The following is a 23,176-nucleotide window of genomic DNA, read 5'->3' on the forward strand; positions in this document are numbered from 1 at the left end:
TATTCCCTGTGATATTTGGCCAAGCAAGTGTTCTGGCTGGAGATTAATTTTGAAGATAGTGTAGATAAACTAGAGTTAATTTTTTTCTTCAGGACCTTGCACCTAAAGTATAGCTAATGTTTTTTTAATAAAAATAAGATGCAGTATAATAATTCTTGCACATAATTTAATTCCTTTCTGCTGTGTTTGTAAAATTGCCCATTTCATCTAAGACTTGTCAGTTTTACAATTAACACTGGGCACATTAGCTGTGTTTTACATCTTGATTTTTTTCTTTCGCCAAAAGTGAATTTATTATAAGCAATAATAATAATAATTATGGAAGGGGGGTTGGAACTACATGATCTTTAAGGTCCCTTCCAATCCAAACTATTCAATGATCCTATAAGCAGTATGTTTTCAAAACCCTCCCATTAGCCATGGATCCTGCTGTCACCCAGTTTCACCTTGCAGCCTTTGGAAGCAGGGAACAGTCTCGTTTGTATTTTTATTAAATCATCATTTACACCCTCCCTTCAAACTGTTTCAGGGTTGTCTGTGGCCAGCCCTAATGATGCAATGTGACATTGCTGTTGCTTCTTTGCCAGGCACATGAGTGGGGCTTCTCCCAAGTAACAAGGGACAAGATGAGAAGAAATGGTCTCAAGCTGCACCAGAGGAGGTTTAGACTGGATATTAGGAAAACCTTCTTTACTGAAAGAGCGGTGAAGCTGCCCAGGGAAGTGGTGGAGTCTTCACCCTGGAGGGGTTCAAGATAACATGTGGCCACAGCACTTGGGATGTGGTTTATTGGGTGCAGTGGTGTAGGGCTGACATCTGCACTTGATCTTAGAGGTCTTTTCCAACTTCAGTGATTCTATTCTATGATTCTATCACTGCAGTGTATTACGTAGTGTTTGATAGGAACGGTTGGACTCGATGATCCGGTGTGTCTCTTCCAACCTGGTTATTCTATGATTCTACTTGTGGCTGCTGTGGGAAAGGTGTTCAGTGATTCTTGGGTTTCACAAGTGGGTTTGGCCCAGGAAAACCAACCTTCTGCTTTTGTGCGCAGTGTTACTTGTGTAGAGGCAGCTGCCAGGGAGAGGAAGAACCGGCGGCTTCATAAATTTGGGACTGGTGGCTGTTCAAAACCAGAGCCAAGAAAGCAGCTGGTCTATAACACAGAATCATTTCCTTTTTTTTAGTACACAAATATAACTTTGTCATTACCTGTGACCAATTTAATCTGTTCTGCTTATGAGGCAAGGATTGTTGGGTCTAAAGAATATTGATTAGGTATTTTTACACGGAAATGGGTTGCTGAAGCAAATACTGGAAGGTGTGCTATCAACAGAGGGGTTTAGGGCTCGACTTCTGTGCTGAGGGTGTCGGGTAATTTGCCTTCTGCTGCCAGTGTTGGCAAGTTTCTGACTGGGCCTCAAACAGGCATTGCATGGATAGGAACTGGCTTTGGGTAGAGCCTCAGCTAGTGTAGCTGTTCTGAATGTTGGTTACACTATTTGTGTATTTTTAAGGTATATTGACAATGAAGCAATGTTTTCCATTACACGGTAGATAAACGCGCCTGTCTCCAATGAAACAGATATATCTGAAGTGGAGAAATATTGGAGCAGCTCATTTTCCTTCAAAATGAATAGATTTGTTGTCTTTAGGATGGGCAAGGGAAGGACTGAGTCCCGCTGCCTGGGTCTGTGATGGAGAGTAGTAGTCAGCTGTGGCTGGAAGTCTGTTTTCCTCAATGATTAAACAGTTTTGTCTGTAAGCATGTAGATGCACAAGACAGCTCTCACATGAACAGACTTAAATTACTCCACTTTATCACTTGGAGAAATGCAAATTCTGATCAGCAGAGTTTATAGCGGTAAAACAGCCATTTGCAGGCAGTCTGGGTATGGAAATCTTCACATTGTAAAGATAACAAAAGGTAAATCAAAAAAAAATATGAAAGGATGTATAAACCAAGCCTCGTTAAGTAATTTCCAAAGTGTATTCAGTTAAAATATTGATCTACTCTAATGAAAATTTATTCTCTGCTCTTGAGCAAGCAGCAGAGAAATGAAAAACAGTATCTCTCATTAGCAACAATCCATAAAATATGTATGTACATGCAACTATGGCAGGAATATTTTTCTTTGTAAAGTAGAGCCATTATTTGTTTTGCCTGCTATACAATATGTGCCTATCCTATAGGCTAAGCAAATAGAGATTATGTTTTGCATTAAAATGTGAAATTAAGTAATTATCATGACCTGGACCTGCTTTGGAGCAAGATTACTACAGGCGTTTCTACCAGACCCAGACTTCATACCCTACTATAAAAGCAGCCATAAAAATATGGCCAAAGACAAGTTCTAAATCAAGAAATGCTACTTCCCATTCCACCAGTTTTAAATGTATTGCAAGAAAAACAGCCAAGCAAATGCATAAGCGGGTTCTGTGCTGGCTGAACAGTGCAGGTGATCTTCAGCCAAGGATGCAACTTGCTGCAGCCATCTGGCGTGGAAGGGATTAATCCAGGGATGACTTTAGCAGGCGCTGGAGCTAAAAAAAAAAAAAACAAACAAACCAAAACTATCATTTATCAGTGTCTGCAGGTAGGAGAAACCTCTTGGTTTAATTACTGAGTTCACCTGATTGGTAAACACAGATAACCCAACAAAAAATGAGTCATGCTTTGAGACCCAGAATACTGAATCTGGACCTGTTTGCCACGGCTCCAGTTCCCACCAGCCAGCTGCTTGGTTCCCAGACCCCGAGGTAATATCTCCAGTCCCAGGTGGAAAGGAGTCTTTAGGCAACAGTGGCTGGTCACGAACGTCACCTGAGCTGGGGGGAGAGGGGGGTGGCCACGCACATCCCTTGCAGTGTCGGCAGTCGGGCCCTGGGTCTGTTCAGGCACCTGCAAATTGAAGGAGAAGAAAATTAACTTCAAACCAGCAGCATGCCCATTTCTCACGCTCAAATCTCTTCAGGTGTTCAGCAAGCTGTAAACAAGGGAAAACTAAGGAAGGACATGATATTAGATAAAAGATCCCAACTTCACAGTCTCCTAATAAAACTTTAAATTTGCGTATGTGTATCTGTGTATACACCGCAATAAAGGAGAATCATAGAATCATAGAAAGGGTTAGAAGGAACCTTAAAGATTAACCAGTCCCACCCTCTGCCATGGGCAGGGACACCTCCCACTGGACCAGGCTGCCCAAGCCCCATCCAAGCTGGCCTCGAACCCCTCCAGGGATGGGGCAGCCACCACTGCTCTGGGCAACCTGTTCCAGGGCCTCCTCACCCTCATGGTGAAGAAATTCCTCCTTATGTCTAGTCTAAATCTGCCCCTCTCCAGTTATACCCATTGCAAAGTAGTTTCAGTTTAATAATAGTGTGGTGTTTATAAATGCTACGGCTCATATTACGTACAGTGACACCCCTGAAGAGCTGGGAGAGACTGAGCCGATGTGCAAATGAATATGTAAATAAGAGGAAATTCAACAGGCGTGACAAAAGGCAGCTGAGGAAGGGACAATCTCTTTTGCCAATGAGGCTGCTGTGGTTAATTTATCGAGTGTCAGAGAAAGGAAGAAAAATGTTTACAAGAGCTAACATGAGAGAAAGCCGTGAAAGGAAACAAATAAACCAAACAAATCTTCATGTGAGGTGGGGACTACTGAGTTGGAAATGATTGATTTGCACAGAAGAGCAGTTAGCGTCCTTAGCTCTCGGGCTACAGGTCCGTGCTACGCCCACTGCGGGCTTTCCGCCAGGGAGGGAGGAGAAACGAGCAGACGAGTTTCTGAAAGCAAATCTCTGAATGTGAGATGGCAACTGAGAAAAGTGTGAATGTAAATATCTGATGAACACAAGGGATGTTTAATCTGTGAGGCCTATTAACATGACGTAGTTACTTCTACAATAAGTTTTATCTTTTAAAGCAGATACTATGGTAAAACACCACAGAAAATAGCTCTTTGTTGGCTAGTGACAGACAAAATGACCTAGTAAATCTGTCTTGTGGTTATTTTCTGCAGTGAGGCTCCAAGAAATGCCCCGGACTGCTCTGTTGTGTCAAGGTCTGTTCCACCGCAGGAACAATTTCTACCATTTCTAGAGTGTGTTTACTGGAAAATTATTGGTCTGGTGTCATTTTGAGTGCTCCCTTGGCTAGATCAAAAGCTTCAGGAGGGTTTTTTGAGAAGTTTCAAAATATTTCCCTCGGGAAAGGAAGAGGAAACAGATGAAAGGATAAACCCAGAGGGAACCATCAGATACTCTTCAGAGGCAGAGTTTAATGCTGGTTCTGGAATGGAGAATGGAAGGAAGAAATACAGAGTCCCTTTGGAATGGATGAATTTTTCATAATTTCCTTTTGCCAGTTTTCTCAGCATGGGAAATGGAATCAAATCTACAACAATCTGGCTTATTTTTAACATAGAAATATCTGCCCTGTGGTACCAAAGCTCATTAGATGATTGTTGGAAAAATCGTGTTCTAGCAGGACAAGCCGAAGAACGCAAATTGAACTCTTTTGAAATGATGATTCACTGAATGAGGCTTCTAATGTCAAAAGACAATACATCATTATTAAATTACAATTTAATAATTACTAAATTACAATTTAATAATTACTAAATAAGGTTGCATTTAAGACTATTTTGAAAAGATAATACCAAGCCCCTATTTTTGAGCCTGTTCATATAAAGGACATCTGTAAAAGCCAAAGAACTCTGAGTTTTGAGCTGTAATTCTACAGATTTTGTTTAAAGCTACCATGAAGCTATACAGCAACTTTTCCATGAGTGAGAACTTATTCTTTAATTATTTGGTTTTAGAATGCTAACAGAAATTCCAGTAAGTGTTTTGGAAAACTGCTTTCTTGAGAAGTATACAGCAAATACCCACAAACAATTCGATCAGATCAAAATGTTTTTGCAAAGAGCGGGACTTTGCTCAGCTCTATCTTTCCTGCCTCTGTAGATATCACGTGAACAGCAACATTGTACAAATGTAATTAAAACCACGTATGAGAGTAATCCAGCAGGCTGGCTTCCCTCATTGGCCTCATTGCTTCCATGAGGTTGCATAGGTTTTGGGCTTTTTTTTCCCCTCTGCTGAATGATATTATAGCATGTAAAGATGGTAAGGCCAGATTTTGCATTTGTATTTTATACTTATATTTCACATTGACTGAGGCTCTAAATTCCTTTAGAGTGACTTAATATGAAATGTCAGTGAAAATCTGGATGTTTTTAACTGGTTGCCAAGCAGAGAGGCTCACAACTGGACTTGCTAATATCCTGCACATTGCACGCTACATGGCTTCCTGTAGAAAAATGAAACTGTTAAGGTCCTGTGAAAACTGCTCATTGCATTGGGAACCAGCAGAGGAAGGAGTCTGGCCTTGCATGAGTTTTGTAAAGGGTTTTAGGTAACTGACTTAATCAAAGGTAAACAAAAAGAAATTTCCTATATGACAGATAGATTGGTGATGAGTGTCCCTAGCCTGGCTCCCTTCAAGCAGATTTTCTCTTTTTTGGAACTGTTCATTTCCCATCCCTCATTTCAAGGAAGTTCCTTCCCATTTTTTTTCTCTTGTTACAGCTCCTTCTGCATTCCTTCATTTGTTGACATCCATGCTCTTTCAAAGGAAATGGCTTTTTCCCCCTTATTTCACATTGTCTGGGTTTTTTTTTTTCCTGTAGAAGACCTCCTTTTCAATGTCCTTTCTTCTAACAGGAACTATAATTTCTAGACTCTTCGTGTTCCCTTTGTGTGGAGAAGTGGTCTCCTTCAGGATTCTTCTGGGCGCGCTCATTTTTTCCACATCATAAATGTGGTGATCCTCTCCTCCTGCCCAATGTTATTACAAAGTCTCTTACCTTTATTCTGTTGCTGTGCAAGGGACCTTGAGTTACAGTATTCAAGCATGTATTTTTCATTGCTCAAGACATGCAACTGCTGACTGTGAAACTCCTGACAGAAGATTAGGAGGATGGCTCATCCTCAATTCAGCAATATTTCAAACTGATTTCTTAATGCAGAAATAATGAACTGGTGTTAATTAACTATTATCACTCACTTGTGTGTGTCCTCCCTTAGTAATGTTCATGTACATGTACAGAATTAATTCATTTATGAAAAAGATAGCTTTATTCTTGTCTGTTCTTTCTCTGAGCCAATCTATTCTCAATTCATGCATTTTCTCTATGAAGAGCAACTCCATTTCCTTGCACATTTCTCATGATTTATTTTTTTTTTTACTTTCAGCACGAATTGCTGTATTGTACTTGATCCCAGTAACCTAAGATATTTTACAGGGCACAAATTGTGCTGTTTGATAGTAAGGGGAGAGTTAGTTTTATGTCAAGCAACTTTTCGGTGTAGATGAGAATTTCATGTCAGATGAAACCTGAAATTGGGTCCTTAAAGATCAGAGAATCTCAATTTGGTGCACACTAAGCATTTGCATACGTTTGGGCATTACCTACACTGCTGGGGAAATGGTCTTGACTGGTCAAAACATGCATCACAGAAGAGGCGAGATTATGGTAATGCAGAATGCAACTTGTGTCTAGTGTTTTTCTTCCTTGTGGGAGAGCAATCTGTTGAATAAAATTCACAGAAGTAGTTTTTCATCGCTTCTCTGTTTCCTCAAGAAATCCCCACAAGTGTAGGCTGGATTCAGTCCCAAGTCAGCAACTATGGATATCATTTGAATTTCTCCTAGGATTAAAGTGACCTTTAGTGTCTTTGTAGCAAGCTTTTTGGTTAGCACACAGAAAGAGTTTCCCTCCCTGTTTACCCTCAGTGTAATGTCATTGTCTAATATGCTTAAGCACGTCTGCTCTCTCGCTTACATTTGCACAGGTTTCTTTAAAGCTAGTACTTTGAAAGGCCTAATTCCTCAAGCTGCTTCAATATTTAGATAAGAAATATCTGGTGTTGCCTTTTGGAGCAATGTATCTGCTGTCTACCCTTCTGTTCTCACTGCTAGTTTTGGTATTGTGAATGAGAGGGTGCTAATTGGCAGCCCAGTAAGAAATGTTAGCTATTGCTTTACTCTTATGGCTTTTATTTTGCTTTCAAGAGGTTGAAAACAGTTATACAGAGCAGTTCTGTTGATGGTTGCCTTTTTCTCTATTGCTCTTGAAATCCACTCTGTCCTATTCATCCTGTTAACGGAGCAAAGGTAACAACCGTAATAAATACTGTCCTGTCTTCTCTTTCAGACAAAATTGAAGATGAATTAGAAATGACTACGGTGTGCCATAGACCCGAAGGACTGGAACAGCTTGAAGCACAAACCAATTTCACTAAAAGAGAACTTCAGGTGCTTTACAGAGGATTTAAAAATGTAAGACCAATACTGCAATGAACAGTCTAGTACGTGTGTTCCCACCACCCTCAACTGCTCAGCTGCATTTTGTATAATTCCCATGCTAAACATTAGTGGGTTTGTGCTAGATCTCCCCTACCACAGCCAAATGAGCACAATTTGCCTCTCCATCTAATATTTATGACACCATAATCTGCCTAAAAGTGCATTTGAGTGAATATCCAGTACATAATTTTCTCATTGAATTTATTCACCAAATGTCAGTAAGCATGCTACAATTTCCTCAGTTGTGCTGATACTTCAGGATAACCTGAAAATGTTTTCATGGGTACTTAATTAATTCTTGCTGTCAGTTCCCCATGCTCGTATACGTGTAGTACTGCTTATTTGTGATTAGCTGCCCAGGACGGTTTCTTTTATCTTTTCTCTAATTGGAGAAATCTCACTCTCGTAGTAGGATGTTACTGGCATGTTAGGACTATAAGGTGCTGCACAGGTTAGGAATAAGGCTGGAGTGGCAGGAGCCAAAAAGAAATTGAAACTAAACAGGTAACAAGGCTGAGGAGACAATAGGGAGGCTAGAGATTCAGGCGAAAGCAGGCGGCATACTAGTTGGCACGTCTACATGCACAGAACAGCCCCATCCTTGTCTTTGCGAGCCCCCATTCCAGCCGTATTCTCCCTGCGAGCAGGGTGCCTGCGGCTCCAGGAGCCTCAGCTCCTAAGTTACCTGCTGCTGCCTCTTTTGGACTCATCATAATAAATAGAAACAGATAGGAAATTTGAAGGCTACATAGAGCAGATGTTTTATGGACCTTTAAGAATGAATACTCATTACACAGTAGCCTGAGGGTCTGGATTTAGTTACCCAAGTGGCTGGTGCTAGCTGATGTTTTGATGATGATTAATAGATCAGGATCGAGCTAGCTCAATAAACACAGTGTGGTTTTTAAGTTGTATTAAAGGACAGCTCCAGCATTTCAGCTACTGTCAGTGAAATGCTAAAATATCTTGGAAAGAGGTCAAGTCTGTTGGGTGAAATCTTTGCAAAAGCAAGCTGAGCTATGTTGAATGCGGGGGTGTCGAGGGAAACCTGTTTGACATGGAGAAGAGTCTTTCTTTCTGACACTCTTGAAAATTGATTTAATCACATCTCTGATGTATATTTGATTTCTTCAAGGTGTTTGGTGTTTTCATCCTTTGTCTCATCCCACACCTAAGAAGTCCAAGGCATAGCTCAGCTTTCTGCGTTGTTTTCCAGTTTGCATATGTGTTCTATTTGTACAGCCTTTGCTGCAGATAGGAGATCATTTCACATATGGAGTTTTCTAACCACTGAAGACTGATGTTCTGAAACCCCTTCATGCTTTTGGTGTTCAGAAAGATTTCTTATGGCTTTTGAGACAGAGCTCGACAAGTTAACATACGGCATGATATGACATGACTACCTACAGTGGGAGACTAAACTCAGAGAGTTCTTACATGCTAAGTGTTCTGCTAGGATCTCTGAAATGCTTTCTGTATTGCTCTGTTTGGTGGAAATCCTGTGTGGGAGAGCCCTGCTCGATGCTGAGAGGAGTAGCTGTGCCAGCACCTACAATGTGAAACAGAGCGGCAGCCTTGCGATGCTCTTGGTAGGTCTGACATTTACCTCTTGCCCCTCCCCATTTTGCTGTGGCTTAGCAGCGCAGAGTCATTACCTCCTAGGGTAAGAATAATAATAGACAAGTGCATTTAACTTGTGACCTAAACCCTCTCTTAGACCTCGCTTGAAGGCCTTGGTATTAATTAGTAGTACTGGCAAGGTTTTTCTTTGTATCAGGTTGTTAGGACAAAGCAGTCTGTTTTCCTCCGGCTGCTCTGCACATGATATGCATGAAGCTTTAATATCTAAGGTTTAAATTGAAATGAAAGGGCAACTTTAGCATTTGTAGCCTGTAAATCATGGTTTCAATGGGATGAGTAATTATGCACAGCAGGCAAACTGACTCAGCTGTTACCATCGTTCCTATTGTATCAAACCATCTGCATTTTGGGATGGTGTTACAGTGCCATCTGGAGATTCAAAATCCCTGTGGGAATACAGTCATTTTCCTCTCTCTGCTTTCTATGTACTGCTTGCTCTCAGTGATTGCACGGGCCCCGCTTAATCATGCGGCAACACCTGGATTATCACAGAGCCATTGCGCTGGGTTTGGCTCAGATAGATTTTCTTCACAGTAGCTCATATAGGGCTGTGTTTTGGATTTGTGCTGGCAATAGTATTGGTAATTCAGGGATATTTTCATTATTTCCAAGCGGTGCTTTCACAGAGTCAAGGTTTTTTCTGCTTCTTCCACTGCCCCGTCAGCGAGTGGGCTGAGGGTGCAAAAGAAGTCTGGAGAGGACACAGCTGGGACAGCTAAGCCCATCTCATCAAAGGGATATCCCACACCATATGACATCATGCTCAGCATTTAAACCTAGGGAAAGAAGAAGGAAGAAAGCATGTTCAGAGTGATGGTGTTTGTGTTCTTAAGTAATTGTCACATCATAGAATAACCAGGTTGGAAGAGACCCACCGGATCATCGAGTCCAACCATTCCTATCAAACACTAAACCATGCCCCTTAGCACCTCATCTACCTGTGCCTTAAACACCTCCAGGGAAGGTGACTCAACCACCTTCCTGGGCCCTTCTTTCTTAGAGGTGGATGAGCACCTGTCTGCTGATGGGAGGCAGTGAATTAATTCCTTGTTTTATTTTGCTTGCTAGTGTGGCTTTTGCCTTCCCAGTTAAACTGTCTTTATCTCAACCCACGAGCTTTCCCTCAATTTTACTCTTAAAATTCTCTTTCCCATCCCACCAGAGGGGAGTGACCAGTAGCTGTGTGGGACTCAGTTTCTGGCTGGAGTAAAACCATGGCAGCCATTTACAGGCATTTAGAGTGGACGTGGAGGGAACGAGGCCCTGCTCAGCCCAGCTGGAGGCACAGGAGCTGAAGGCTGGTGTTTCTGCACCAGATTGTTGGAGGCTTCCACCGAATTTTCTCCAGAGAAGCAAAGCACGCTAACCTAGCCAGTGTCCTTGCTGCATGGCCAGGCGTCCTTTCTCTCTTTGCTTACAGCTTTCTTTCTAAGTTTTGCTGTTCTCCAGTATCTCTCGATTCCAGAACCAAACGTCCACTTTAACTTAGCAGTTATTTCTGTCCCCAAGTTACGTTATGTGGAATAGCCTGTTTTGTGCCTTGGAGTAAGGTGCTGTCAGGCTGGAGATGGATTAACACGAGGCATTTGGCCTGATTACTTCGGCAGTAGTTCTGCAAACACAAGGAAATGGAGACAGCAAAAACCAGCAGAAGCTCTGGTGGATCTTGTCTTGAATTAGCTTAACAAAATAAAATGAGATACTTTATGTCTATAACACATCAGGCAAGAGAATTGTTTGAGCTGAAAGGCATGGGAACAAACTGGCTATGAATAGGCATAACCTGTAATTAAAATACAGTTTTCATTCCCCAGAGGAGTGACATTTTGGGAACAGTTACAGAATGGGAGGGAAGAGAATGAGAAACTATTAAGATTAAAATTGATAAATTGATGGTTAATGAAGTGACCAACAATGACAGAGGTTCAAGCTCAGTAATTCGATACCTCCCATTTACATTATGTTTCTAATGTCTCACATTCTGGATTTAAAAGGACTGGGATTTTTATGTAGTTTTTTGCTCAATTCAGGGGGTTCTGTGCTGTTAGGGGAAATGGTTGTTAGCTGCAAGAGATGATTTTCTAGTAATAAATCAGAAAGTTGACAGCCCAAATAACTGAGAGGCTGTTGGAGACATTCTTACCTTGCTTTAGTGTGAGTATTTTAGAAAATTAGTTGTGGAGTACATAATAAGATGTAATCATCTGTAACAAATCAGGTTTGGGAGACTGAAGCAAGCAGCACAAGTAAGGTAGAAATGTTCTGATACTTTAATAATTCCCAGTATCTCCAGACTGGGAGAACCTAGTAAGAATGAGGAAACGTGAGAAGTGTGAATGCTTAGAGATGCAAATTTGAATTGTGGCTCCTAAAGGAAAGTGTTAGGCTCTGTCTGTGGTCAGCTAACTTAATACTTCAGTTTAGCAAAATGTGGCTCCCTTGAGTACTCCTTTTCTCAGCTGATTTGGCGAGAAGATGAAGGGTCAGATGGGCAGGTTATGCTTAGCCCCACTTTGGTTCTGCTGCTGATCCCTGCTTCGCTGCATTGCACATCCTCGAAAGCAATCAATGAAGTGAATTTCTGATTCCAGAAGAAGAAAAAACAGCAAGTGCAACTTCTATTTGATTTTCTGTTTGGTTTTGTGGTTTTTTTTATTTTTTTTATGTGAATTCAGCTCCTTTGTGGTTAATTATTCTAGAAGAAGTCTGAGGGGGGAGATTGATCTCTGTGACTCCTGCTCTCAATGCCCATGCTCAATAGTTAGCAGTTTGCAAATGAGAGGTTGCTTTAAAAAAGTCTTCTCATTGAGCACTTTAAAAGAATTCATAGGTTAAAGACATGAGAGGTGTTTATCTGTAATCTACCCCACTGCTATTGAAGTATAAGGCCTTACAAATGCTACGGTGAAGGGCCATGCCTTTTCATGCTGCTAAGAAATATTTACTGAATGAGGCTTTGTCTTCAGTGGAATTTAAGTTGATACTGAGATCTCCTGCTCGTTTTCACAAGAGAGTTTTCTTTTGAGTCAGCTGTATTACCTTGTGCTGTAGCACTAATGAGGCCTCTTGAGCATTATTTGACTCATGTAAAAACAAAATTGTAATCAATTAAGTGCAAATGAATTGGTATGAGCATATGTGTTGGAAAGCAATGCAATTATAAAGAGCTAAACAGGCTGATCAATGGCAATGCTGCCTCTCCCCAACAGTCCTGCAGGTTTGATGCAAACTTTCATTTGGCTTCCAGATGGAAAATCAGAAGCAATAAGGATTATGTGGAAATTCAGAAAACTTAATCAAGTGTGCCGGCCAAAACAGCTGCAGGAGACTTTGCTTCTGTGAGGAGAGTGTCTGCAGCAGCAGCTGCTGCTCCCCTGTGCCTGCTCTTGGCTAACTCGTGGTGGGCTAGGGCTCTTGATGAACATGGGATGTTAATGTAGTATTGTGGAAGGTATAGAGAAAATAATCAGCAGTCCCTGCATTCAGAAACTATGTTTAAGCATGCGAAGTGATGGCTCTTAGTGAAGATAATAGTTGTATTTATCAGGATGGGAGAAAGAAATACACCATCACTTAGTGTGTTTGGCCAGCAGCACTGTGCTGGAAAGGATGGTTAGGGGCCGTGCTTGGCTTGGTTTAAAAAAGAATGACAATGTGGGTGGTCAAATACTCTGAAGTTCTTCTAAGGCCATGTCAGTCCAGGAGCAGCAGCATTCCAGTGATGAGGGAGAAAGTTTCTACCCAGGGGTGGATGTTGATAGGATGCTTGGCCTGATCAGTGGTTAAAAGATGCCATAAATAAATATCAGATATATTTAACGTATATTGAATTACAAGCTTTAGGAAGCATGACATTTGGGAGAATACTTTTATGGTAGCTATTAATTATTATTCTTATAATGATGTCTAGCTTATTAGAATTGGCTTGAACAGATTAAATAAATAACCAATTCCCTCATGACGAACAAACCAAGCAATTGGAATTTTATTAACAGCTTTGGAATGTTTTGAGGAGACTCATCTAACTGGGAATTTTGCCATACAAAATTAGAAAGTATTGTTAGATTTGTCTGTAAATGAAAAATCCAGGTCTGGTCCTGCAGCCACTGGCTTTAGATAATCCGGTTGGGCTTGCTTTGGAGCAAGACTTGAACATTGATGCTGGAGAAGAGGTGACTCCAGTGAGGTCAAGACCACAACCACATTGCTGGGTTTGGGTTTTATCTGGGGCACTTAAACATAACCAGGGGAAGGGCAGTTGTCAGGACACAAAGACATAGAGTAAAAGATAACTTTTCAAGCAAGAAATTATCATTCGTTTAGCTGAAATCTATTCCAAATCTCTTATGGTTTTCTACCCAAACAGAGGTTTTCTGCATTGGAGGAAGGAACTCAAATCATTCTAATTTCTACAGCAAGTGGGTATATGATTAAGGAACCGTCTCTGATGTTATCTGACATACTCTTCCTTACTATCTTTATGTGAGTTGCACAGGATAAAGCAATTTCTTTCTGTCTTTGCTCTGTCCTTTTCCGTGGTTGCTGAATGCACATCAGCAGCAGGTGATGCCGGCAGATCAGAGGCTTGAAAAAAATGCTTTTTTTTTCTTTATAAGCTTTTCATAGTGGAAGAACTTCTTGTCAAAGTCCTTTTTGTTCTTAAAAGGTATCTAAAGAACTCATCAATAAATAAGCCACTGATGTGCATCTTCCTCCAGCTTTTTGTGTCACCAATTCAAAGGGACTTTCTTAGACTTCCTAAGTTTACTCATCTCAAATTGAACAACCTGTGATGCCACCAGAATAAGCATTTGTCTCTCTTGGATCTGCAGAGTGGGGTGTAATGCAGTGAGTGTATGCATCTGTGGCAGCTCCAGGCTGCTAGTAGTGAGTAACTATGAGGTCTGACACAAATAAAACCCAGAGACTGTGTGTCTGTAACTTTTTATTTGACAAATTAAGGAAATCAACTATGATCACCTTCAAAATAGTTCCCTTCTGAGCTGACACACAGCTGCATACAATGCTGCTGACATTCAGAGCAATTCCACAGATTATTTTCTGAAAGGTTGTTAAGGATCTCCATCGGTTTTGCTTTCAAATCCTCTATCAGTGAAAAACAGGTTCTTTTGAGCACTGACTTATCTTTGGGAAGAGGGAGCCAGGTCTGGTGAGCAGGGTGAGTGCTCGAGCACAGTGATGTTGTTATGAGCTAAAAGCTGCTTCATGGGCAAAGCATTTTAAGCTGGTGCACACTGATATTTTCTGACTGAGGGTAAGGAAACATCTCTATTTGCACAGGTATCCTCTCATACTGAGTAAAGCCTTGTCTCACTGTGACAGGTTAGAATACGTTCTGTAACAATCTTTTTGTCTCTCCCCTCCCAGTCTGTATAGCTTGATTCCCAAGCTATAGGGTTAGTCTTGGGGCTTTTGTGTGGCAATACTGGCTTCTGCCCTGCTTTGCAAACCTACCTAGGGCCATGACATATCCTTTTAAGCCTGATCCTTAATGAAGTGCAAGAAAGATATTAAGCCCAGCTCCTCATACCTGCCTCATCTTCCTGGTCACAGGTGCCACTCTCTTCTGAAGTGTCTAACCTTACTCAAGGCAACCAAAAATGAAACAAAAAACTTTAAGCTCTAGTACTAGAGCTGAAAAAGGAGGTTGCTTGCTTAGAAAATCTACATGGGCACAGTCTGGCTTCTCAGAAGTTTACAGAGGTTAAAATGTAAAATGCAGGTTAAAAATGATCTAATCTTTTTCAACCTAATCCTAATGCTCGTTTATAAGGACTTCTGGGTAGGGGATATACCGTCAGCCTCCGCAGAGATGGTGTCAGGTATCTGGCTGCAGTATTCTGCTGAGGATTAATGAATTCGTATGTATGGAGGCATCGGAAAGGGAAAGTGTTATCTGACACTAATGTCATTTGTAATTATTAGATTAAAACTTTGTATGACAGAACACGTGAGCAGCTTTTCTAGGTCATCCTCTAAAATGGAGATTAAACACTGCTGAATATTCTGTTAGAAGTGTTGATAATGGTGAACCAAGTCTATGAGATGCTTAAGATGAAATTGCAGTCTAAATTATTTTAATTTCTTCGGCAGCACAGTCTATGCAATTTGAGAACTGTGAGAACAGGAATGCGATTTGTTTAATTGCTCTCTTCGGGCTTGTAGTGTTTCACAAATGAACCTTTAAAGAGCTGGGGTTTTCCTCGATTATTTTTTCCCTTTTTTGTTTTCCAACAGGAATGTCCTAGTGGGGTTGTTAATGAAGAGACATTCAAACAGATCTATGCACAGTTTTTTCCTCATGGAGGTAAGTGGAGCACTTTGTGTCTGTCAGGTTTATTGAAGCATGTCTTAACATTGCTTACTGCCAGCTGGCTGCTAAACTGCTTCAGATCAGTTGTGCTAGAAATGCGAATTGAGCTTAAGTTTTGCAGAATCTTAAACAGAAACACGAGCATCGAGGTAATAAAAATAAGTCAGGCCCTTTGAACAGTTATTTCACGAGAAAATAGACAAACCCACATTAATGATTGCCGCTAGCTTTCAGCTCTTTACTCCCCAAGTCAAAAACACAAACTAGGGATTGATGCTTTTTATTGTTTTGACTTTCTGGATGGCAGAAAGCTGAATCCTTCCCCTCCGTGTGTCATTGCTTCCCTGCTGGTGGGCTGCTGTGCAAGTAGTACCCAGAACAAAAGAGTCCAAGACATCATTTTGCCCTGCAAATTAGTCAAAATCTCCCTAAAATTCTTAAAGCAGTTCTTAGTTGATGTGTGAACTCCAAACTACCCAAAATGATCATTTTTTGTGTTTGTGTGGTTAAATAGGGTCATGTCATGTATTGGAATATTAAAATATTGTATCAAACCTCTCAAATAATGTATGTCCTGCCTTTTAAAAACATCAAGAATTTATCTGTTCTTAGAATCATAGAATTATTAAAGCTGGAAAAGACCTCCAAGATCATCAAGTCCAACCATCAACACAGTTCCTCTACCCAGATATGTTCGGGAGGGTACTGTTCTTGAATTGAAAGAAATGAGTCATTGGTTGAAGTGGCTTAGTAAAAGATTCAGGATTTGAGACTTTGCAAAGACATTCCACGCTGTAGTAGCTGCAGAATACACTCACTGTGGAACAATGACTGGAAGTTCTGCAAGAGTCTAGGTGTGCATGGTGCATATAGTTTAAGAAAGCCTTTAACAAGTGTTTTTTTCAACCAAGTGTTAATATAGAACATATTATGCTTACGTTTTACAATGCACGTGACCTCAAAGGTTACACTAAATTTCTGCATGGACTTGATGATTTCCTATTGTGGTTGCTTTTTGTGGCTCTGTTATAAAGAGCAACCAGCCCATTTTTTAACTAATACACAGTAATTTCAGTGTTTATAATCTCAATGTTTCTGGATGTGTTTTGTGTTTTCAATATTAATGCCAGTATGTCCACAGAACTCCAGTTACCTCAAGTAACTGCACCAACTCCTTTAAGTGACACGCCTTGGGTGACTTCCCATGTGTGAAAAACAATCAGGCACTGAAACTTAATTTTTTTGTGGATAGATATCTTCTTTCTGCTTTATTGAGGTTGACAAAAACTTACCTTTTCTTTATCTTGTCCCATACCCTTGAAACAGAATTTTCCTTTGGTTAGTGATGATGGTAGCATGGACGTGCTTAATAATAGTCAGTCTAACAGCAAATATGATTTTGTAGTTTACGTTGGTTCACTTGATTTGAAAACAGCTTGTATAACCTTAGGATCATAAATGGTGGGATTTCAGATTCCTTGGAATTTTTTTCACTTTTATGACTCTCTCTTCAGATAAACTTGTGCATCCCAGAGGGAGTAAATTAGCTCTGAAATGTAAAACCTTTGTGCAGCGTTATCCCAGGCTTTTGATACTTTTTTACATAGGGCTCCTATCCATGATGGGTTTTCATTTTTGTTTATCTGTCATCAAATGACACTGGTGATCTATTATTTCTTAATGTACATCATATCTTATTGAAATAAGGTCTCTATTTTAACATTTTCAGTTCCTTGTTTAGTTTAGTTTAATTAGCTTTCAGTGGGACTATCCCATAAGTAACTCTACGGTTTGCTTATGGAGTTCTTACGTTAGAAGCTTTCTCTTAAAAATGTAGTAGATTTTTTTTTTTCTGCTACAGTCAGTGTATTCTAATCTTATGCATGACAGTAACCTAAGTATTTGATTTTTCTCCGTGCTCTTATACTTCGTGGGTTTGAATTGTATGAAAATATTAAACCTTTCATAGAGATCAGAGTAAAGAAAAACTGGTTTGCTCCACCTGAGTGCTTGCATAGCACAAGGCACCAGGATTCACCTGAATATGTGTACAATGCTTCAAGTTTGTTTTTTATACAGAAGAAAATAAGGTTATGAGTGCTGTTTAGAGCCATGAGTGTGTAATAAAATGTTGTACCAATCAGTGCCCTTCGTGTTTTTCAGATGCTAGCATGTACGCTCATTATCTCTTTAACGCATTTGACACTGCACAAAATGGCTCAGTGAAGTTTGAGGTAATTGTTTTGTGTTCTCCTTCAATGCCTCTTTCTCAGTTTTGTGTTTTTAAGTTTCTCCATCCATTCTTCACTGCTAACTAGTGGCACTTGTTGGTTTATAGGTTAGAGATTTCAGTCTAAAATCAGTTAATACTTCAAAATCTGACTGTAGTTTATGCAGATGGAGTTGTGTTTTTCCATTCTCTAAAGAGACATGCATCACCTTATTCAGTACCACAGGGAGAAAGTGCAGAGATTTGTACAGCAGAAAGGAGAGGCCAAGAACCGTCTCATCCAGTGATTTGCACAGATAATGCGGGTGGCAAAGAAAAGCCGGTACATTGTGTGTTGTCTTTGGTCATTGCACATTGTAGGGTTACGTTTGTCTGTTGCTGGAACATGCGGCTTTTTTTAGCTTACTTGATGTATTGAACAAGTATCTCAGATACTTCATCCCTAGGGAAACAAAATCCACCCTTTACTTAAAAGTCTTGTTGCTGTGGCTACCAAGAGCCATCCTTCAAGCTCACACACAGAGTTAAAGTGCAGCAAAGGGATATGTTAAGTCACAGGCCAGTGGAGGATGAGCTTCTTGATTTTCAATCATAGAATCACTAGGTTGGAAAAGACCCACCGGATCATTGAGTCCAACCATTCCTATCAAACACTAACCCATGTCCCTCAGCACCTCGTCCACCCGTGCCTTAAACACCTCCAGGGAAGGTGCCCCAACCACCTCCCTGGGCAGCCTGTTTTTGAAGACTTTTCTGAGATTAAAAAACTAGAAATCCTACACAGTCTCTTCCCCTTGCCATCACATGCCTAAGAACTCCAGTAATTTCCAGGTGAGACTAAGAAATTAGTTCATTTATCAAATGTGTAATGGGAACATTACTATACGTATATGTGTGTGTAGTGATGGCTGCAGCGGGAATCTTACATTTGGCAGCTACTCAGTAGTTAGAGACTTCCAGAAACCTAAACAGACTGAGACACAGCAAAATGCTTAGATAAGTCTTTATCAAAAAAAAAAAAAAAAGTGCTGAGCTTTCCTTCCTGGCCAACCTGTCTCTTTAGTGGTTGTCAAACATAAGCATTTTGTCCCCTTTTTAGTACACTTCAGCAAATTCAGATTCCTCTGAGCCCTGGGGGAAAGGAGCAAAGGTTTCTAAGAAGTGATGTGCTGCCCCATGCAGTGCTAATGGAGATAGCACAGGAAGGACTAAGAACGTTAAACAAGGTGTCAGGAACAGTATAGCTATCTTAGCTTGAAGCTCTGCTACTGCTAATAAATTCCTGTAGTAATGCTACTTACAATGTCTGAGTGACTGTGCAGTATAGACAATAAATCAAAGTTATTGGAAGCAATAATTTAGCTGTAAACAAAAAAAAATTACAATTAAAATGCTGTGTCCCAGACTGAGTAATTGGTGGTGGGAACCACATCTGATCAAGTCTGACAGATTTTGTCAGAGAAAAAAAATCTGAGGCTCCCCTTGTTAGAGGAGTTTGGGAACTTTTTGTCTCCCTCAAGGTGAACACAGAGAAAATGCTGGATCCTCCTCCTCCTTCACTGGGATCGTAGGCTGGATGGTAAGAAACCTTGAGCTTCACTGCTGCTGTTAGAGTCCACCTGTGTTTAACCAGGCACCATCTGAGTGACTCCTCTTTGCAGCAACCATTTCTAGGCAGGAAATTGCCACTGGAGCATCTCGCAGTGCTCTTAAAAACCAAACGTGTACTTTGCTCACATTCATGCAGTCTTTAGAGTATGATAATAAACTTGGATGGGTAGCAAGGAAGGTGTCCCAGCTTCTAGCCTTGAGCATACAGTGGTGTTCCTGGCAAATCTGAGAAGCCAGAGCAGCCACTGCCCCGTTGCCATCAGGATCCAAGTCTGCCTGACTTGGAGTGGATTTGCTGTTGAGCCCATGCTATTTCATATCCCTCACTCAAGGACTTAAAAGGGTTTAAGGCTGAAGCACTTACTAGGTCTTCCTGCCCTTCCAGCCTTGCTAAGCTGCCCCACCTGTATCATAAGCTTGGCTTTTATGGTGACTGCAGTTGAGTACTTGAATGCTTTTCTGATTTTTGTGGTTACCTCATACACATTTATTAGTGTGACAGCGCTCAGATCATCTTAGGGGATGTTACGCCCATTGAGTTCAGTCAGAGAAGACACGTTTCTGGGAGAGGAAGTCAGGAGAGTTAGATAACTATATGCTCTATCCTAAAAAGACAAGTCTTTTGACAGCTTGATATAAAGAAGGTGACTTAAACAAAATTCACATTTCTCTCTCTGCCTTGAACCAGGATTTTGTGATGGCATTGTCCATCCTGTTGCGGGGAACCGTTCATGAAAAGCTAAGATGGACATTTAATCTGTATGACATAAATAAGGATGGCTATATAAACAAGGAGGTAAGGCTGTTTCTGACAAATTGGTTGATTTCTGAAGAGAGATGACTGGTTTCTGTTGCAAAGCACAATTAATGTTGCATGCAGCTAATTAAATGCAAATCAGACTGGACTTGAGCATTTATTTGTGTCTAAATAAAGTGCACAGTGATCTTATATTGCATGATGTTGTAGACATATTTTCCTGTCTTATAGTGCCTTTAATGGATTGCTTCAGCCAGGAGCAAAATCCTAGTTACAGCTGTGAACAATATAAACCTTTGCAAAGGGGAGGGTGATGGTGCAAATAGCTGCTCAGTGACTGTAGTATGGGGCTTTCTAGCTGTACTGGGAGGAATGGTGTGGGCTCACCGGCCCCCAGCACCACTCCCACAACCTGCATTATTATCGTCTCATTGTCTTATCTGTTATTGCTTGTTCCATTTGTTGGAAGCCTTGATTTTGAGCATAGTAACCTAAATATTTTGTAAAGAGATCTTTGTTTATCTTTTCAAAATTGTTGTGCGTACCTGGCGGGTTTGTGGTTGCTGCTACAGATCGTGGAGTTCTGTGGCAGCTTAGGCAACGTGTAGAGAAGGGCTGAGTTCCCAGGGACTGCAGTGAAGGTCCCTGGCCCCAGAGGAGGTTCTGGGACAAGTTCAGTGCTGCCGAGCTCAGGACCAAGCACATTGCTTGCAATCCAGCACCATCCCCAGCAGCTGCTGTGTCAGAACACGAGTCCTGCAACCCTGCCTGGCCAGAGGAGGGAAGGGAGCACTGCAGGCACCTCCAACGCCGCTGTGGTAAAGTCATGGCAGTCAGAAATCAGCACTCGCTGTTTATAGATGAACTTTTATGTGATACGTCACTCTTTGTGTACACGTATAGCATTCTCTGTGCTGTCCTGTGACAGAAGGATGAATAAAAGTGTAGTAAAAGAAAGAAATGTACTAAAATTTCTATTAATTTTCTCTTTTGTGCTTGTGTTGGCATGCCACTACTGCAGGAAATGATGGATATCGTAAAGGCAATTTATGATATGATGGGAAAGTACACGTATCCAGTGCTCAAAGAAGACGCTCCAAGGCAACATGTAGAAGTATTCTTCCAGGTATTTGATTTTTGATGCATTTTTCCTTAATGCTTGAGCTACGCAGAGATATACTTTATCGTAAAGCTTAGACCCAAGTTTAATCCTGTCCCACTATATATTCCAAAATAAACCCTAGCAGCCATTCAGCCTAATGCTACAGTGTCTGCTCACTTCCTGACTCCAAGGTATCCCACTTGTCTTTTATCCTGACCCTTTGCATCAGGATGTAGCCCTTCTGTGCTTCTCCTCTCAACTTCCCATAAACAGAGACAGGAGTATGGATGCTGGTTGGTGAGGCAGTGAATAAATAAATGATGTAGTAAGGGCAGAGGCTGCTGTGTATGTCAAGAAGGAAATAGTTGGAAATGACCTCAAAAGTGTTCCAAATTCAAACAAGTCCTTACGAGTCAGCAAATTTATCCAATGGCACCGAGTCTGTAATATAAGTTCATAAAGTGCCCCAATTTTATTCAGGCTGCATCAAATAAGATATTATGACTGCAGTGCTACCTATGGAAATAATTTGGGTTTTTTTCTTTTGCAGAAAATGGATAAAAACAAAGACGGTGTTGTAACTTTAGATGAGTTTATTGAATCGTGTCAGGAGGTAAGGACAAAATTATGACTGCAATGAAAGATTTAGTTCGTGCCATAGCATTTGCTTTCCCTTTGGAAAAATCCATTCACACCAAGATGCTGCTCAGGATGCCAGGTTTCCTTTGCTCTTTGAAAAATCTGTCTTCAAGAATGAGCTTCTGGTGATGCTCTGAAGTCTGCGACTGAAGAGCAAATAGGGTCAGACAAGTCATGAGGGCCTCTTCATTTCCAGTGTAAGTGGCCAGTGCTTTTATTGTCCTAAGCAAACTGCAGATTCTGTAGACCTGCAGGTAACTCTAGAGAAACCTCATAATGCCCTTAACCTTTCTTAAGGGTTGTTTTGCTTTTTAAGAGGCTGATACTGCCTCTGTCTGCTGCCCTTGGGTGTCATCAGCAGGTGCCACATTGCTGGAAGTGCCCAGAGCCAAAGGTCATTAAAAATCTTGTAGTTATAGCACTGACTTATAAAACCAGTCGATGTTTTCATGGTCAAATGTTAAAAGCAAATGCTGTCATCATAGCAATATTTTTTTTTTCTTTTTCTGTTCTGGAAATAAGCCCCCTCTTGCAAATTCCATACGTTTTGCTGACTCTAACAAATATTTGCTGGTATTTATAGCACTGGCACAAAGACAAGCATCTACATTAACATGCAACTGGCCAGTGTTGATTGTCTTAGACTGTAATTAACTGTGTGGACATTTGCTCAGAGGTATCTCTGATACTGGTACAAGAATGGCCTCTGTATTTTAGAAGGTACATTGGTACAAATAATTACACACCAGCCCTCCTGTGCATTTTACTTTCCACAGAAAGGTCTTTCCTGCTCTGCAGTCAGACAGCTCTCCTATGCCTGAGCAAAGGGAAGACACTCACTGTGGAGGGCTAGGCTGGTTCCCTATCATTTCTGAGTTAAATCTGGCTCTGGCAACATCCAGACCACTTCTCAGTCATGGATTTTGGGTGGCAAAACACTTGCTAGCAGATGCAGAACGCAAAGCTATTTTTTTCATTTGCTTCGTTCTTAGTCCCTCCTGATTGTTTAGCTTATTTTTTCCTCAACGTTAATTTGATTGTGTTGTGTATTATTATTTACATTCATCTTTTGCCTTCAGGCTGGATGCATAAGTATGATTATTACTCTTGGTATTGAAGTAGCTTTATTTTGACTTTCAGCTGTTAGTTTATTCAATGCTCTGCTCTAGTTTGGGTTTGTTTCCTCTTGTTGATGCGCTTGCGCTAGGGGCTGTGCAGGCTACACTGTCAGGTGTGGATTCCCAGAGGACAGGAGTGAGCCCTGCAATGCTAAGATGGAGTTATTTTAATTACTAAAATCAAACCAAAAAGCACTATAGTGCTTACCTCAGCCATTTCTGGGGAAATGTCTCACAGGCAGTGAGCATCTAGCATTGCTTTGAAGAGGAAGATTGGTTTCCCCACACAAGATGTCAGCATGTACGTATCCACCAAACTCTGTCAGAAGTGAGCCTCAAAATAAGATAAAGGAATGAGATACCATA

General features: G+C 40.9%; 1 protein-coding gene across 9 annotated transcripts in view; it reads left to right on the top strand.

Moving 5' to 3' along the window:
- KCNIP1 (potassium voltage-gated channel interacting protein 1) overlaps positions 1 to 23,176 on the top strand; it is a 401,769-nt gene that overhangs the window by 376,902 nt on the left and 1,691 nt on the right. For all 9 annotated transcript variants that reach the window (XM_069869304.1, XM_069869310.1, XM_069869308.1 and 6 more), the window contains exons 2-7: positions 7,227 to 7,351; positions 15,278 to 15,347; positions 17,517 to 17,587; positions 19,883 to 19,990; positions 20,973 to 21,077; positions 21,604 to 21,666. In XM_069869304.1, coding sequence (XP_069725405.1) covers positions 7,227 to 7,351; positions 15,278 to 15,347; positions 17,517 to 17,587; positions 19,883 to 19,990; positions 20,973 to 21,077; positions 21,604 to 21,666 — 542 coding nt within the window. The remainder of the gene's footprint in view (positions 1 to 7,226; positions 7,352 to 15,277; positions 15,348 to 17,516; positions 17,588 to 19,882; positions 19,991 to 20,972; positions 21,078 to 21,603; positions 21,667 to 23,176) is intronic.

Source organism: Phaenicophaeus curvirostris, chromosome 15, assembly GCF_032191515.1.
Source record: "Phaenicophaeus curvirostris isolate KB17595 chromosome 15, BPBGC_Pcur_1.0, whole genome shotgun sequence".
NCBI lineage: Eukaryota > Metazoa > Chordata > Aves > Cuculiformes > Cuculidae > Phaenicophaeus > Phaenicophaeus curvirostris.